The sequence below is a fragment of the Petaurus breviceps genome, unplaced genomic scaffold (assembly GCF_028583685.1).
Source record: "Petaurus breviceps papuanus isolate PSGF00001 unplaced genomic scaffold, PetGlider_PUasm1.0 90825, whole genome shotgun sequence".
NCBI classification, from domain to species: domain Eukaryota; kingdom Metazoa; phylum Chordata; class Mammalia; order Diprotodontia; family Petauridae; genus Petaurus; species Petaurus breviceps.
This window is the reverse complement of record NW_027187353.1, coordinates 18,472,232-18,489,732: the sequence shown is the minus strand read 5'-3', so window position 1 is coordinate 18,489,732 and position 17,501 is coordinate 18,472,232. Positions and strand designations below refer to the sequence as shown.

Here is a 17,501-nt window from a genome sequence, read left to right as displayed (position 1 = left end):
GGCGGGCCGCCCCCCGGATGAGAAAAGGTGCAACACAAACAAAAAGCGCCGGTCGCTTCCCCCAGAAAAAAAAAAAAAAAAAAACACACACGGACGCCTCCCCGCCGCGGGGGGGGGAGGGGGGGGGGGGGGGGGGGGGGGGGGAGAAGCAATCATTCGGGCCCCTTCAGTACTACAGCAAATCTATTAAGAAATAAAGAAACAAGTACAATGAAACCTTAACTAAGCAGCTCATACAATAACGTGACATCACAGAAAACCCCTCTCACTTTCCCACGTGATTTCAGCAGAACTCAGCTGTTTCTTCTATCCTCTGCCCTCTCCATGCCCCTACCACATAGAACCCTGCTGTTTTACCGTGCCCTCCTCCAGCACTTCTTCATTCAGGCCACATCATCAGCTACTAGTCCTGTTTCACCTTAAGCCTGGAAAATCTTGGGTTCAGTGCTGCCACTAATGACTTCTCCATCCTTCCTGATCCTCTTTCTCACTCCATCATATTTATAAATCTGCCCTCTGCCTGCATTAGGACTGGCTCCTCCCACCTAAAGCCCTAAGTCTTCTCCAGAGGCTAGAGATCATGCAATGCTCGGCACATACTCAGTGTCATGTGAACTGAACCTGGTAATGGGCAAAATGGAAGAATATGCCCGCCGATTACAGGAATGCTTCTCCCTCCCTTCTGCTTGTTTTCCCTTCTCCAGGTACTTCTAACACTAGAAGGCCTGGAATTTTAAAATGCCTTTAAAATACGAACCTGCATCACTTAACATGCCCAGTCCTTCCAGTTCCAGCAGAAAGAGACTGAAAACTGAGAGGTCAGCTAGCTAGGAAGCTGAAGAGTGATGACTGAAAGCCCTTAAGGGCAGGAAACCTGTCTGAGCCCTAGCACTTAGCATAATGCCTGACGCACAGAAAAGTGCTTCACAAATGCATGCTGGCTGACTGAATCTGAGGAGGCCCTAGATCAGGGTACCCCAGGGGTGATGGTACCATAGGGAGGGAACAAAGAACCATGTAAGAAAGGGCAAGTTCGGGTGGCTAGGTGGCACTTAACACTTACCAACCACATGACATGACCTTGGGCAAGTCACTTAACCCCAATTGCCCTGCCTTTCCCCCTCCAAAAAGCAAAAAAAAAAAGGGGGGGGGGGGAAGTTGAATAGTCTCTCCTAAAAGCCTGGATAGAATGGATTATGAAACCAAGGAGAATGGTGTTAACATGAACAGTCAGGGGAAATTGAGATGAAGAGCTGGTTTTTAAAAAAGTAGTCAAAAATTCGAATAAGATGCAGTGTACCTATTAAACTTCCAATACCCAAATGGAGGTAACTAACAGACAGCTGCAGAAGGCAGCCTGGATGCTTTCCAGACCAGCAGATCTGTGACTAACTAGTTGGCTAAAGTAATTAGAGTTGTGTTCATGAGGCCAAGAACATCAAACATGTATCTGATTCCATCCCTTATACCAACCAGTGATTTCCCCCAACTCAAGGTACGTCGGAGCATGGACTGAGGGGAGCTGAGCAGCACCATCTTCTTGTACAAAGAATGGAATCACCTCCCTAAGTCAGTAGGACACGAGGCAGCTACAGAAACATGCTGTGATAGAAAAGGAAAGGTTCCTCCAAAGTCTAGGGGATGCTAAAATTTCCCAAAGTTTGGGGGCAGAAAATGTTTTCTTTGTTTTTCATGCAATGGAGCAGAAATGTAAATTTTTTTAAGGAATTTAAAAACAAATTGTTAAATGCCTCCACAAACCTGATAATTATTTTTTGGTTAGAAACACAAAAATACATCAAGTTTATCATAAAATATCTGATATATTTAAAAATGTGAAGGCTCTAAGCAATGAAAAACAGGGGGGAAATGGAGAATCTGAGTACTTAGGGGAGGCCAGAGGAAAGAAGAGAAGTCCAGAGGAGTGAAAATTTTTCTGTGCCTTCAAATTCTCTAAATATTCACTCCCTGAATGGCTTCTACATTTAAAAGCTAAAAGCAGTTACAGAATTTATGTAGCTCTATCTGATACAGGTTATAAGATTCTATCATTCTTCACAAAGAATAGTGTGAAAATGTTTCTTCCTTACCGTCATGTAATCAACCTCTTCAGGATGCTCAAAAGCAATAAATTCGACAAGGCTCAGACCAGGAACTTCATCCTGATTTGCTTTTTCAAACTGCTTCTTGTCCTTTAAATGAAGCTTCAAAAATAAAGAGAGAATTTCTAAAGGTCTGGTTAAATACCTCAGAGTTCACATATGTCTTTTACTTACCAAAATTAGACAGTAAAAAAGTCATAAAATTACCATGAAAATAACTTAAATTTGCACAAGCATGTCATACTTTCAAAACATGTTCACACAAATTGTATCATTTACCATTTCACAGATAAAAGGTAACTTATTTGCCAGATGTTTCTCAAAGTAACGAAGACGTTAAATGCCTTGTCCCAGGTCAGAGAATGAGTCATTAGGGAGCCCACCCTGGAGCCTTCCTGAGTCATCTGGGATTGTCACCCACATCAACAGTGTTACAAGAGTAAGGTCCCAGATCATCTTTCCCCTTTCCTTGTTCATTTTAGGTTATTAGTACAAATGTCTAAGATCGATAAGGCTGACTTCCTAGGGAGTCCGAAAGGGTGGGTGGTGGTGGTTCAATCATGTCTGACTCCTCCTGACCCTATTTGCGGTTTTCTTGAGATGCTAGAGAGATTTGCCATTTCCTTCTCCAGCTTACTTTACAGATGAGGAAACTGAAGCAAACAGAGTGAAATGACTTTCTCACACCTAGCAGGTGTCTGAATCTGGATATGAACTCAGGGCTCCCTGACCCCTGGCCCAGTGACACCTAGCTGCCCTGCTGTCCAGGTTTAACTGAATAATATGCTAGTGGCAAATTCATCCATGGTAACCGGGGATTTAAATCCAAGTTCTTTGTTGCTTGCTATAATAGCACCATTAGACCCCATGCTCCATCATGAGTGGATCACCTGTGAATTAGGTCCTTCTGGTCCTTCAGCAGCTATTCAATTAAAACCTCCCCCCTCTGCCAACTAGGAGCTTCATTATCTCCAGCTTCCCAAATGGTGGTCCACGCCAAGTGTGTCCTGGTGTGCAAAACTCTTATTATCAAAGTTCCTTACTTTGTTTTTAAAGAATGTTTTTATTTTTTTTCTCAATGAGATTTAAAAACAATCTTTGACATTCTTCTCTATGATTTTTGAGTTCCAAATTTCCCTCCTTCCTTTCCCCCTGCTTGGGAAGGCAAGCCCTTTGATACAGATTATACATGCGCACTCATGCAAAACATATTTCCATATTAGCCATGTTGCAAAAGAGAACACAGACCAAAAGAAAGAAAGAAAAAGAACAAGACAAGTGTGGATAACAAGCGTGCTTTATCTGCATTCAGGCTCCATCAGCTCTGGCATCTTTCTAGGTCTTTCTGAACTGTCTTTTATCACTGTATTGATGAGAACGGCTAAGTCCCTCACAGCTGACTACCATCTAATACGGATGCTGCTGTGTGCAATGCTCTGGTTCCGCTCACTTCGCTTTGCATCAGTTCATATTAGTCTCTCTAGGTTTTTCTGAAGTCATCTGCTCTTAAAATAGAATAGTATTCTATCACAAGCATATGCCAGCTTCTTCAGCCATTCCCCAATTGATGGGTATCCCCAACTTCCAATTCTCTGCCACCACAAGAGAGCTGCTCTAAATATTTTCATAGATACAGGTGTTCTTTTTCTTTGACCTCGCTGGGGTGGCACTGCTGAGTCAAAGGGCAGGCAGTTTTACAGCCCTCTGGACACAGCTCCAGAGTGGCTAGTCCTTCCTTAATCCCTAACAAAAAGGGGCTCTTCTGCATCACTGTGCGTCGTCCTCTTCCCATTCCCACTGCTCCGCCCCTCAACAGCCACACTGGGGGGGGGGGGCAGGTACAGAGAGCTTAGAGATCGTCTAAACCCGCAAGAGGTTAGAAAACAAAGCTTCCATGTAGTTCTGTAAGGTTCCCAGATCCCAGGTCGAAAGCAGTCATCTGTACCAGATCATTTCAGGTCTTGGTGACAGATGAGGCAACTGAGGCTCAGAGGAGTCAGCAATGTGTCCAAGTCACTTCAGTTATCATGGGAACCCAGGTGTTTGACATCCACATTCAGGCGCTCTTTCTACTACGCCCCTGCTTCTTTTAATTTTTTGCTTTTTGGAGGGCAACTGGGGTTAAGTGACTTGCCCAAGGTCATACGGCTAGTTTTTTGTTAAGTGTCTGAGGCCAGATCCAAACTCAGGTCCTCTTGACTCCAGGGCTGGTGCTCTACTCACTGCACCACCTAGCCACCCCAACCCCTGCTTCTCTCTTAAGAAAGAAGGGCAGCTTACCTCTGGAAAGGGAGCATGTTTCTAGCCTACACACTAATGTCATCCCCAGAAAGCCAATACTCTTCATGCCTACTCTCATCACACCCATCTGTCACCTGGGCTTCCCCACCTCCATGCCTTTGTCTGTATCATTCCTCCCTCCCAATTGCCAACTGAATTATTACATTACCCACACCACTGCAACCAGTTCCATCTCCTTCATTTAGTACTTTGTTTTACAAATCTAACTTAATTATGTTAACATGATTTACAATTGTTACCTGTGTTGTGGTACAACAGAAATAATAATAGTTATCATTTATATAGCATTTTAAGGTTTTCAAAGAACTTTACAAAAATATTATCTCATTCAATCCCCACAACAACCCTGAAAGGAAAGCACTACTATGACCCACCCCATTTTCCAGATAGGGAAACAGGCAGACACACAGCTAGTGAGTGTCTGAGGCAGAATTTGAACTCAGGTCTTCCTGACTTCAGGCCCAGCACTCTACAGCATCTCCTGGTACCAATGAGACTCTTATCGGTTTCAATCGATGTCTGTTGAATGAGGGCATAAATTGCTTTAACTAGCTATCCATTGTTAAGTGTCCCTCTGAACCCTTCCTCAGTAGCTCCTAGCATGTTTGCCTGATTAAAAGAACTGTCCTGGTGCCCTCTCGGTAGCCCTTCACCCAAGCTCTAGTGTTCCCCGGGGTCATTAACTTTTCCGATAAGGAACATGCCTTTCAAAGCTTCACACACACACGACAGTGAGCCAATCATCCGGCCAAAATGAAGAGGAAAAAGTTTGTTTTCAAGTGCTGGTTTTTAGCTGACAGTTCTTGACTTCAATCTTTATTCCTTAAGACACCTGTCAGTCTTGTGCATCTCACACTGAGCACAAACATGGAAAAATGCCTACAAGCAAGAATTCCGGGGGCTCTGCTGAGCCAGACAAGGTCAAAAAGAACAAGTCACCATTGAAAAGGCCGACTGCTTGGATTTCCTTATGAAAGGACCCTTCAATTCCCAAGCAAAAGACCCGTGTTCCAGCTAAGGGCATTATTTGGCAAGTTTTATCTATCAAAGAAAGGATCTTTCTCCACAAGCTGAAGTTTCAGGAAAATAAAGTTTTCTGGTTCACATTTGTCAGTTACTGTCAGGCTTTTTAAAAAAGAAACTAAACACAAACATTTTCTAAAGCATTCAAAACTGCACGAGAGAGTAAAACTGGCTTGTGAGAGACAGAAATCAACTACAGGTAATGATTTGGGGGACTACCTCGGAAACAGAAAAAACTTTTAAAAAGAAATGTTAATAAATATGACAATCTTAAAGCCTTTGTTCCTCCTATGTGTTTGAGAGGTTGTAAGGGGCTCAGGGTAGAACAGAAAAAAAACCAGGACAAAAAATGATGCTCTGAAAGTCCATTTCAGTACCAATATGCACCAAACAATTAAAGTGTCAATGCTATTTTTACACTATGATGGGAGCCTGCAAAGAACAAAGCTGCCACCTTTTGGCAGACAAAAGATGTGACATGAAGAAAAAGAAATAATCTTTAGTACTAGGACAAGTCATGGCTCCTCCAATGAGGAAGAGGCCTAGGCCAGGTTGTAACTTGAAAGAGGTGAAGCTGGGTCCCGGGAGCTTTCACCAGATGAGACCCCAAACTTTAATTCCCCTTCTTAGAAATGCTGAGCAGAGCAGTTCTTCACACAATAAACTAAGAATTGCTATTTCAGGCATTTCACAGGACCTCATAATAAAAGGTCATTACTCTTACACCTGTCAACAATTCCCTTCTACCTGACAAGCTATTAAAAAGCAAAAATCAATGAATGAGATATCTGAAATTTACCCAGGCAATCATCCTTGCCTGTCAATACTGTTTTATTTGGGGTTATGAAACTTTTAACTTTCCTTTAACAACTGGTTTTTTTCAAGATGCATTATAAAAAAAGCAGATAGCACAGACCGCTTTTGCTTTCATGTTCATATCACTCATTTGCAGATGATTTTTGCATTTGATTTTAATTTAGGATTAAAATTCCTGGCAGAAGGGAACAAAAATCCTGCCTTACCAGATTGGGGAGGGTCCACGCAACTCTTAAGGTTTTGGGGGACTGAGATGCACACCAAGAAGAGGAAAGAAATATTCTTAAGAGGAGATCTCCAGAGGTCCAGGGGTTTAGAGATCCCACCAAATGATGAGAAGTCAAAGAATATGGAGTAGGTAGAGCCCGAAGAAGAGCAGCGTTCTGCTCTGAAGGGATGGCCCATGGAAGATCAGACTTGTCCTGCTTGGGCCCAGCCAACTGCAGATCAATATGTATGCAAGTACAATGAGGGCTTTCCCAAAGTGAGAAGAGCTGCCTCTGGAGGCAGTGGGTCACCAGTTAGTGACCTTGCTAGGGCGTGACTGAGGCAGCAGCCTCTTGTTCAGGCATGGACTGGACTAGACATTCTGAGGGCAACCAGCCAGTCAACAACTAGGCAGCACAGTGGACAAAGTGATGGGCTTGGAGTCAGAAGACCCAAATTTAAATTCAGCCTCAAACATGACTAGCTGTGTGACCGTGGACAAGTCATTTAACTTTGTTTGCCTCCATTTCCTTACCTGTAAAATAGGGATAATAATAGCACCTACCTCCCAGAATTGTGGTGAGGCTGAAATGAGGTATTTGTGAAGTACTTGGCACAGAGCCTGACACAGGGTAAGGGCAGCAGAAATGTCAGTGATGACCTGTGGCTTCCTCATCAAGAAGCACTTACCAGGTGCTGGGCATTGTATATAAGTGAGCCTTCCCAGGAGCTGACTGCCTGATTCAGGTCATATAGGAACCAACTAGGAATAACGATATGCTAAAGTGGAGGCTGGGGGGGTGGGGGTGGCAAAGAGGTAGCACCAGGTCATGGGGAGGACATGAGACTGAAAGGACCGAGCACTCTGTCCCTCTAGGCCCCAGCCTCCTCACTGGGCAGGGCGGGCTCTGATGGGCCCTTCTGGGGCTCCCACTAACATGATGCTCATGGAGGAACCTTGTTACTACCTCTGTCAGCCCATCATGATCCATCTTCTGTATTTCTCAGTAGGGAGAGTCATTACACAGTGAGAATACCCAGAAAAATGAGGCCTCAAAGACTGTCATTACAAGGATAGGCAAGAGACAAACACCAACCACTTTTTAGGAATACATCGACCTTTGCAGCAGGTATGAGCATACCTCACAGCATGTGGGCAGTGAGGCAGAGTCCCAGCCAGTGCACAGGAAGACCCAAGCAAGTCCTGCCTCAGAAACCGATGAGGGACGTGACCTCGGGCAGGTCACTCAGAAGAGGCCAAGTCTGTGTCCTCGGCTGTAGAATGGGTATATGAGCACCTGCCTCACAAGGTGGTCATTGTGAGGATCAAATGAGAGGCCAGACAGAGCACTCTGCAGCCTGCAAAGGGCTCTATGTACAATGCTAGCTGTTTCTTCTTCAAAATCAAGAAGGTATTTCTCACAACCTCTTTATGCAGTTATTTTTCCTAACATTCCTAATTTTAAAATTCCAAAATGCTCTATGTACTTAATAAACCTGTTACTTTGAAATGATGTTGGTTCTGGATTTTTATCTGACCTTCCTGCCCCAGGGATCCTGTCTCGTAAACCACCACAGCACAGAATGCCAGAACAGAGAAGTTCAGACTAGACAGAGAGGTGGACGTTCTTCTAATGAAAAGAGCCCTCACAGGCCTGGGGTAGCACCATTAGGGCAGAGATGACTAAGATGCCCTATTTTTGGAAAAGGCTAGAGTTTTACCGATGTCAATGCTTTATTCATAAGGGTGAGGACGGCAGGCAATGGACAGAACAACTCAGATGGATCCTAAGGCTCATTAACACAATCAGTTTCAGCTTCTTTCCCCATCTGCCCTTGGCAAAATCTCCTAGTGATTAATAGAAAGTGATTTGCATTTACTGTTTTAATGAGAGGACATAGCAGGCCCCCGAGATGAGCAAGCCTGACAGCAGATGAAGGTTTGACATGAGAGTCAGACACTACACTCCTGGTCGAAAAGAATCTTCTTACAAAGAGTCACCTCCAGCTTTTCCAATGTAAAAAACAAGAACTTTCACATTAAGCTATCTAGTTCAGGATTCAGAAGTGTTAACCTAAAAGCACGTGTCACGTAATTTTAAATAAAGTCTCTGCTGGAAGCACTGGACCCCATTTCTATTCCTGCCCTCGGGACACCTGCATATACACTTACAATGGCCTCACGGGGCAGAAGTTGGACCACATTCAGCATCAAGACAAACCCCTCGTGATCAGGGCTCTCTGAACACGGGGTGGCCTGCCTTGGTCTCCCCTGCTGGAGGCTTTCAGGTGGACACCATGACGTCTCCTAGAGGACACTGGGCCAGCGCAGGGTGGAGCCGAGAGCCTCCCTGCTCCTTCCAACTGAGAACAGGCCAGAGCTAGAGCCCCAGAATCCTCCAGAAAAGGCCCTTCGTCAACCTCAGCCTCAATGTCCTTATGTGCACAATGAGGACGATGCTTCTATTACCGACATAACAAAGGAAAGCCATCAGCGTTGTCCAAAAAGCTACAGAAATGTGAGATCTCACTGTGACAGCCGACTGCTATGACAGCAGACAAATGGCCAATTTTTGTAACAACCAAATGTTTTTGACCTATGTAAAGCAAAATAGCTCAAAAAACTAAATTTTATCTTATGAACCGAGTAACATGTTACTTACTCTAAATCTGATATGCCTCTCTACTTTGCTAAAAAAAATATACTGTTTTTGATGAAAGTGAAATTACCAACAAAAATACTGAATTTAACCTATTATTGACTAACGTCTCTTCACTAAGGAAAAAGTGATTACCACAGAAACTACACAGAAGAGTCATAACACACGTATCAGGAGGCAGACCGTGTGATAGAATACAGGTAGAAAACTGGGCAGGCTTGTGTTAGCTCTGAAACAGACTTGATGTGTGACCTTGGGCAAGTCCCTTCCCTTCTGAGCCTCTGCTCTGGATGACATTATTTCTAACTTGCCTGCCCACGGTGAGGCTCTGATCAGCTCTGCAACTGAGGCAGAAGAGTCAGAACAATGAGGTCCTGACTTCAGTGTAGATGAAGATAACTGGGGGGTAACACTGTCCCCTCCCAGTCCACAGGCTGACTGTGAGGAGAGCTCTGAGTGAAGAGCAGAGTGTCACAGAAAGGAGCCCTGCTAGACTTCCTAGCTGGACAGCAGCTGCTCCTTCAGGAGGGGCAGAACAGGGCTGTCAACCCCAAAGGACTGGGGAGACACACCAACAGCAGACACACCCTTTTTCTCTTCTGACCAGCTTTGTCCATCTAGAGCACTTACACAAGGAAGAGGCTGTGCTCTTTGGGGGACCTGAGAGGTGCATGGACCTGCCTGAGCCCCTCCCTCAACCCCAGCCAGTCACCAGCACACATGACCCCGAAAGAGCCTCAAGCTGATTTCGATGGTTTGAGATCCTAAGAGAACTAAAATAAACCCTTTAAAAATATCGTTTTCTGCATTTAAATAAGTATTATAATAAAGCTCGTCACAAAAGCTGACTAAGATGAAGAATAAGAATGTAAGAAAAAAGCCTCCCTTTTTTGGGAAAGTCTTCTATATGACTAATACTCTTAAAATATACAATACTGTAAATACAATAGTGGGCTTCCTTTTTTTATTTTAAAATGTCATCTTAAAAAAAGAATTGTGAAAAGTGATCTTTGTGACACAGTGGTTTTGAACCCTGCCAAGTAAAAACACATGCAGTATTTTTAAATCACTGAGCACTAAAGTAAAGCCCTTTTGCTGAATTTCCCAGGACTGCCAGGTAAAAAGCATACATTGTAAACTGTGCCTGGAGGTGGAGGGAGTCTCTAAGGGACAACAAAAACTGTATTATAATTAAGTACAAATAACTGCTTTAAATAATGAGAACCAAGTATCTGAATTTAGAAAACAAGTCAACAAGTCAAAGTTCCTTTTTTCTGGATTTTAATATATCTTCAAAAGAGTAGTTAGTCATCACAGCCTCTTCAGGAACTATTTTCATTTGCTGTTTTATGAATGCTAACAAAAACAGTATTCATAAAAATAAAGAGAAGAGCTTAGAATACAGGAGGTCAGTGTCTGCCACATGATCCAACTGGGTAATAATACAAGGAATCCTGACAAGGAAGTCTGACTTTCAAAGAGGTCAGTGAAGCGCAACAAAGCACAGCCATCCAGGAAATGACCTGGGACCAGCCAGCTGGGGCCCTTCAGGCACAGGGGGAGAGGGCCCTGATACCATCAGAGCACTGAACACTCACCTGCCTAAAAGACTCCTCTTCAGCATCATCCAGAACAGTGTTCTCATCAAAGTCGATCACGCGGTCATACATCTGAATATTGTACTCGCCCCAAGTCACCACACCATCGTGGTTTTTGTCATACTCGACAAACTGCTGCTTGGCCTCCTGCATGGCGTAGTGTTTAAAGGACAACTGAATCCAGTTGCTGAGCTCATCTGGGGAATTCACCAGAACCGAGAGAATGTGTTATTTTAATTCTGAATGTTCCAAGGACCTTTGTAGATGAAAAGGAATGGTCAACTACGGTAACCCAGCCCCGCATTGCTGTCATGAAATAGAAACAAATTCAAAAAGCTCCTGAAATAAATACATTTCAAAGACTTTTCAACTTCAGTCTGAGAAAAAAGCTGTGACACACAACATGACTTCGCTCAAGTAGAAGGCCAGAGAATCTGTATTTTCATGGGCACGAAGTTGCATCTAAATTATTCCCTTAAAACAATGAGAGAAAATCGATCTTTGGTTAACAGATGAGTTGTTTCTTTTCTCCCCTCAACAGGCAAAAGTATCAAAAAAGGGCAGGAGATCAAGACAGAGCCATCCGTGGATGTGGTAAAGGGTGAAGGGGGGTGAGACAAACAGTTTAGGATTACACTGATTAAGCATGATTCCCCAAAATCATCCAAACAGCCAAACGTAGCCAACAATTCCTGCGTAGCCAAAAGAACAAAAAGACACGCACTCTCCCCAAACTGAGCCTGCAGTGATGACTGACAGGGACAAAGGGAGCCCTGTAAGGAGGAAGCATGTCCAATTAGAGCTGACTCTGTTCTTTACTGCAGCAAAGTTTACCGAAGAGAAACTAGGGAAGGTCAGGGCTGATCCTGTACAACATGCCTGACATATTAACTCTGAGCGGCCACTCTAATAGGATCAATGAAATCCAATGTGAGCCAGCTGCAATGACATATGAAGACCCAGAGGAAAAACAGTCATGCCGTTACTTTTAGACCATCTTTGAAGACTGGTCATTGTGGGAGAGGATGACTGAACCGGAGCTTTCCAAAACACAAGAGAATACAAGAGGGATGGGCACAACCCCGACACCCCCAAAGACATGCAGAGATCCTGGGCACAGTGCCACAAAGGACTTCTATGATGGACACCGGGTGGAAGGGGGCATCTTCAAGCTCTTAATGTAGAGAAATCCTTTTTCAAGCCCTTCTCTCAAGAGGAGTAGTCGTTACAGAGGACAAGGAAGGGATGAGGAGACCTGAGGCACTCCCAGACTGATGGACTGACTGACAGCTCTGCCACTAACAAGCTGCACTGAACATGTCCTCGAACCTGGCCAGTCTCCATATCTTCATCTGTGAAATGAGAGTAAAAGCTGGTTTGCCTCTCTCTAAAGTCACTGACTGCACAAAGATATTGGGATTTACACAAAGAGTTCACAGGAGTGCACCAGAACTATTGCTCTGACCAATTTGGACATCTGATTTTAATGAGAACACCTACAACAATGCCGAGAATTCCATGGGCAATCAAATGGTCTCATGTGAAACAAATGACAAATAACGCAACTGGGACATAATTCCAAATAAAATTCTTCTCCTTTCTTCTCTAGTACATTTACAATGAAATGAAACACTTTACACACAAAGCGCATTTCTGACAATGAAAAGTGCCATTATTATCATTCTTACAGTCAGATGAGTGAGTTTTTTAAGTTATAAAGTACACTTGCATTCTACATGATGACCAAACTACATGTTTAGCACACATACTTCCATAAGTGAGTCATGGGACCAAGCATTTACTCCAATCTGTTACCCTATGCCTCATTTTTCAGTCATAAAACACATTCCCCTATCTTTCTCTCACACAATACTCTATATCCTCGGGAAAGCTAATAATCTATGTTCGATAGACATTCACTCTGAATATTTTTGGTGACATTTCTCATAGGAAGTGATTTCTTTAGTTAGTGAGGAGTAACAAAGGATCCTTACTTTCAGTAAGGAAACCATCAGAGTCCACATCAATTTTCTTAATGATTGCCTTCAGTCTTTTCTGCTGCTCTTCTGGACTGAGTTTTTCATATTCATCTGCTTCTGCCTTTGGGAAGAAAGAGACAAAAGAATGAATGAAAACAAGTCAGAGATTATTTTTGGCGAGATTAAAATTCGGACATGAACTTTCCAAAGTACCATGTGTAAGTCTCAGAAGTAGCCTGCCACTGCCTGCTGGTTTCACCAGCCAAGGTGTGGGGACAAGTGTGATGAGCTTAAGAGGAGGGTCACATACATGATCAGCATGACGTGTCCTCTTCACAGAAGCCAGGTTCAAAGCATGGCCTTGAAACTTAACATCACCATAGGCAAGCTCATTTTCCACATCAAGTTCCCTAAGCTTTAAAATGGAGATAATAATACTTGTATTTACCACTCCACAAGGTTTTTGAGGGAAGCCCTTAGCATAGGATCATGAGTTTTAGAGCTGGGATGAACCTTAAGAGGTAATTTAGTCTAACTTCTCATTTTACTATTGAGTAAACTGAGGTTCAAGCACTATCTCTAAGGTCACACACAGCAGGGTTAGGACTTAGACCAGGTGCTCTGACTACAAACCCCTGAGAGATAAACAAAATGCAAACAAGTGTGAAGACATACCAAGGGCATACAAGTGCCATGAGGCTTCAGAAGGACAGTAACCTCTGGCCTGGGATCCAGGCCAAAAACAACAGAAAACTGGTCACCAGGGAGTTCCTGGAGAGCAGGTTCTCAGGGGTCTGTGTCTCCCCCCGAGCCCAGCCCAGCCCCACCCCCGAAGAAGAGGCAGAGGCCAGGCCTCGAGGAGTCAAAGGAAGCCAGGCCCTCAGACACCTGTGTCTCCTCTCTGGGCTTCAGGGAGGCTCAATTCCTTATCCATAGAAACTAGCCTTGGGATTATGGCACAGGTGCCCTAAGCAATCCACATTAAACTGACATTTAGCGAAGTCAAAGCGCAAAGTGGATACTGTTAATTTGTGGTTTTCAGAGGCAAGAGCCCACCTCTGCTCCCTGCGCAGACCCCGCCCAGGTGGACTTCGGCCTTAGGACCAGGGGCTTCATCTGGAGGTGGACCCAGGATGCAGAACCGGAGCGGGGGAGGGCCTGGGGACGCTCTGCTCTGGCGGGGGAGGGGGGCCGGGTGGAAACGCAGGGGGACCCCGGGAACTCAGAGCTCTGGGGTGGCCCCAAGGGGCACTCCCACCGGATGCAGGAGGGAGACTGTGGGTCTGGGGTCGCTTCTTTCACTCACTCACTGCCAGCAGGGGCAGGGACCCCTCGGCCTCCCTCCAAGGGGGTCTCCATCCTTAGAAAGGGCACCACCGCCAGGGGGGGCTGCCTCCTTCCTCCTACTGCTAGGGTTGCGGAGGGAGAGACTCGAGTTCGAGTCCTGCCTCAGACCGTCGTTAGCTGTGCGACCCGGCGCCTGCCTCAGTTTCCCCTCGTGTAAAACGAGGGTACCAGCCCTGCACCCCTGGCTGCTGGGAGTGTCCCACGAGGTCCTAGGGGCCAAGGCCTGCTACTGCCGCCCCTACCCCCCGCATCCCCCCCGCACGTGGCAGCAGAGCCCTCTAGGGATGACCGGAGCCATCGGAGGCGCAGACGAAGCTAAAGGGAGAACCGAGGCGGGGGGTTGTGGAGGGAGGGCGCCCGAGAGGACCCCCGGGGGGAGGGGCGCTCGGTGGGAGGGGGAGGGGAGGGGCCGCCGGCACCACCCGCCCCGCCCCCGGCCCTCTCACCTGGCCGCCCAGCAGCGCCTCGCGGTCGTAGTCTGCGCGGTGCTCGCCCTGCGGGTAGTGAGGGTCGTCGGGCTCCCCCGCTCCCCGCGCCGCCGCCGCGCCCGCCCCCAGAAGCAGCCCCAACAGCAGCAGCTGCTGCCCCGGGCCCGGCCTCCGCCGCATCGCGCCCGCCGCCCGCGCACAGCGGAGGCTCCCCGGGAGACGCGAGGCCTTGAGGCCCGGGAAGAAGCCCCGCCGGACCCGCGCCTTCTGCCCCTCGGCCGCCGCCGCCTTCTCCAACTCTCCTTCACTCGCCTTCGGCTCGCGCCGCCGCTGCCTCCGCGCTTCCAAGGCGCCTCAGAGTCGAGGATGGAGAGGAGGGACCGAACCGATCGCTGATTGGTCCGAGGCTTGGGATGACACGGAGAGGAGGGCTCATCTAGCCGTTGATTGGACTGCATCTGCAGAATGCGAGGAGAGAGGAGGGACCAAACCTCTGATTGGTCTGTGTCTGTGAAGATGGGAGCGAGGGGCCGGGTCTAGCTCCGATTGGGTCCAGACATACAGCTGATTGGGCGGCCGACCTGAGGCTGGAGGCTGGGTCAAGACACTGATTGGACTACGGCTGCAGCCGGGGCAGGATCAAAACGCTGATTGGACGCTCTTTGGGGCGGAGGAAAGGAGGAGGAGAAGGCGGAGCTCTTGGAGCCCGGGGTTGGGGAGACGTAGGCTGCAGGAGAGGACAGCCACCTCTCCTTCCCGGAGGGTGGGCCGACCTCCCTAGAAATGCCGACCCTGTCTTCCCACAAGCCCCTGGGGCGCTAGAGCAACAAGGGACCCTGGAGATCCTACTGGACAGATGGGGAAACTGAGGCACGGGGCGGTGTAGGGGGCCAGACCGCTCAGCATCCTGGGACCCCAGGCTCTCACCTGAGGCTCTGGGAAGACGGTATTTAGAGTAGGCCCTTCCTACCTGTGCTGTCCTTTCCCCCTCACCCACCCTTCAGCTTTGGTCTTCGTGTCTCTAGAACGTGGGATGGGATTGGGCGGGAGCTCCCAGGTGAGGCAACTCCCTCCACCAGTGCAGCTCTCAGTCCTAAAGAGGTGCCCGGAGTGGGGGTGTCGGCCCCCCCGTTGTAACGGGGCCCCTGGACACCCACATGTTAACACTGCCCCTGTTATGCTGGTCTGGGGGCGCTTGTGGAACCCCTCAGCTCCCCTAGGGGCGTATGATGGCCAGCGTGTGTCAGAAACAGCACTTGAACCCAGGGCTGGGGCCAGACTCACTGCCTCCCACAGCCCTAGAACAGTAACAGTGATCCGAGTAGCTCACATTTATGACGGTTTAAAGTTTACAAAATACATTCCTGGGACTGTGTAACTGTTGCCATTTTTATGGATGAGCAAAGGGATGCCGGCCGGAGGCAAGTCTAAAATGGTGAATTTTTTAAAAATAGGTTTTTGTTAATGTCCTGGGTTTGTTTTTTTACATCATCTTGGTTTCCCTCAGTGTCCCTTTCTCTCCTCTTCCCAGAGAGTCATCTCATATTTAAAAAGATATTTTTTAAAGCCAAAAAACAATTAAAATCAGCACAACAGAGCCTTTTAAAAGACCCAAAGCATGCAATGCCATTACGGGTGAGAGGTGTCCTCTCCTAGCTCTCCTTGAATTTTGTTGGATCTTTATGATTTTGTGACATTTACTTTTGACTTTGTGTATGTGCTTCTGCTTTTCCATTGTTTTCTTGATTGTTTACTTCAGTCTGCATCAGTTCATGAAGGTGTTTGCATGCTTCTGTTTTCATCACTCACATCAATTCTTACAATGCAGTAATATTCCCTTACATTCATGTACCACGATTAATTTAGTCATCCCCTGATGGATGGGCATCCACTTTTGTTTACAATTCTTTGCTATCTTAAAAAGTGCTGCTATAAATATTTTGGTGTGTATAGGCATTTTCTTCTTATCAGTGGTTTCCTTGAGGTAACCAGTCTCTAGTTGGGAAGTATTGACATTTTATTCACTTCATTTGCATAATTCCAAATTACTTTCCAAAAGGATTGTACCATTTCATAGATTTGCCAACAGTGTCTTAATGTACCTGAAAGCTTAAAACCCCTCCAACATTGACTATTGTCATTTTTGCCCATTTAGGGAGTATGAGGAAGTGTCATAGTTGTTTTAGTTTACATTTGAAGCATTCTTTCACGTAGTTGTGAATACTTTTAATTCTTTTGAGAACTGTTTGTTTATATCTTTTGATTACTTATCTATTGGAGAATGGCTATTAGCTACATATATTTATTGTTTATATATCTTGGATACCAATCTTTATCAGAGAAATCTGATACAAAAACATTTTTCTCATTCAGCTACTCCCTTCTTATCCTAGGTGCATTAATTTTGTCCATGCAGGGGGCAGCTACAAGGCCCTGTGAATAGAGCACTGGCCCAGCAATCAGGAGGACCTGAGTTCAAACACTCAGACACTTAACATAAAAACTAGTCGTGTGACCTTGGGCAAGTCACTTAACGCCAACTGCCCCTCCAAAAAGCAAAAAAAAAAATAATAATAACTTTGTCTATGCAGAAGTTTTTCAATAAAATTGTAAAGATAAAATAATCTTTTGAAACTGCCTCTGTCTCTTATTTGGTTAAGAAGACCTCTCCTACCAGTTGCTATGAGAGGTATATGATGTTTCTCTTCTAATTTTCTTCAATGTCTGATAATGAATATTACTGTTGTGTATTCATCTAGAACATATCGTGGAGTGTGGTATATAAGATATTCTCTAAGCCTAATTTCGGCCAAACTGATTTCCATTTTTCCCAGCAGTTTTCATCAGATATCCCAAGTTGTACACGTATGTGTGTATGTGTATATGTATGTCTATGTGTGTGTATGCATACGTATGTATGTATGTGTGTGTATAATCAAATTCCCCTAGGTAATTTGTTTTCTGCTTTGTCAGACACTGGATTATTATAGAGTTCTGTTGTTTTTTAATCTCCTTTGTCTAGTCTGTTCCATTTCTCTAT

General features: G+C 45.7%; 1 protein-coding gene across 1 annotated transcript in view; it reads right to left on the bottom strand.

The window, feature by feature from the left end:
* The window catches only part of RCN2 (reticulocalbin 2), a 17,973-nt gene extending 3,156 nt beyond the window's left edge, over nt 1–14,817 (bottom strand). The window contains exons 1-4 of the mRNA XM_069071424.1: nt 14,480–14,817; nt 12,702–12,807; nt 10,708–10,904; nt 2,091–2,204 (exon numbers count right to left, since the gene is read on the bottom strand). Of these exons, the coding sequence (XP_068927525.1) occupies nt 2,091–2,204; nt 10,708–10,904; nt 12,702–12,807; nt 14,480–14,641 (579 nt within the window). The 5' untranslated portion in view covers nt 14,642–14,817. The remainder of the gene's footprint in view (nt 1–2,090; nt 2,205–10,707; nt 10,905–12,701; nt 12,808–14,479) is intronic.
* Between the last annotated feature and the right edge of the window lie 2,684 nt (nt 14,818–17,501).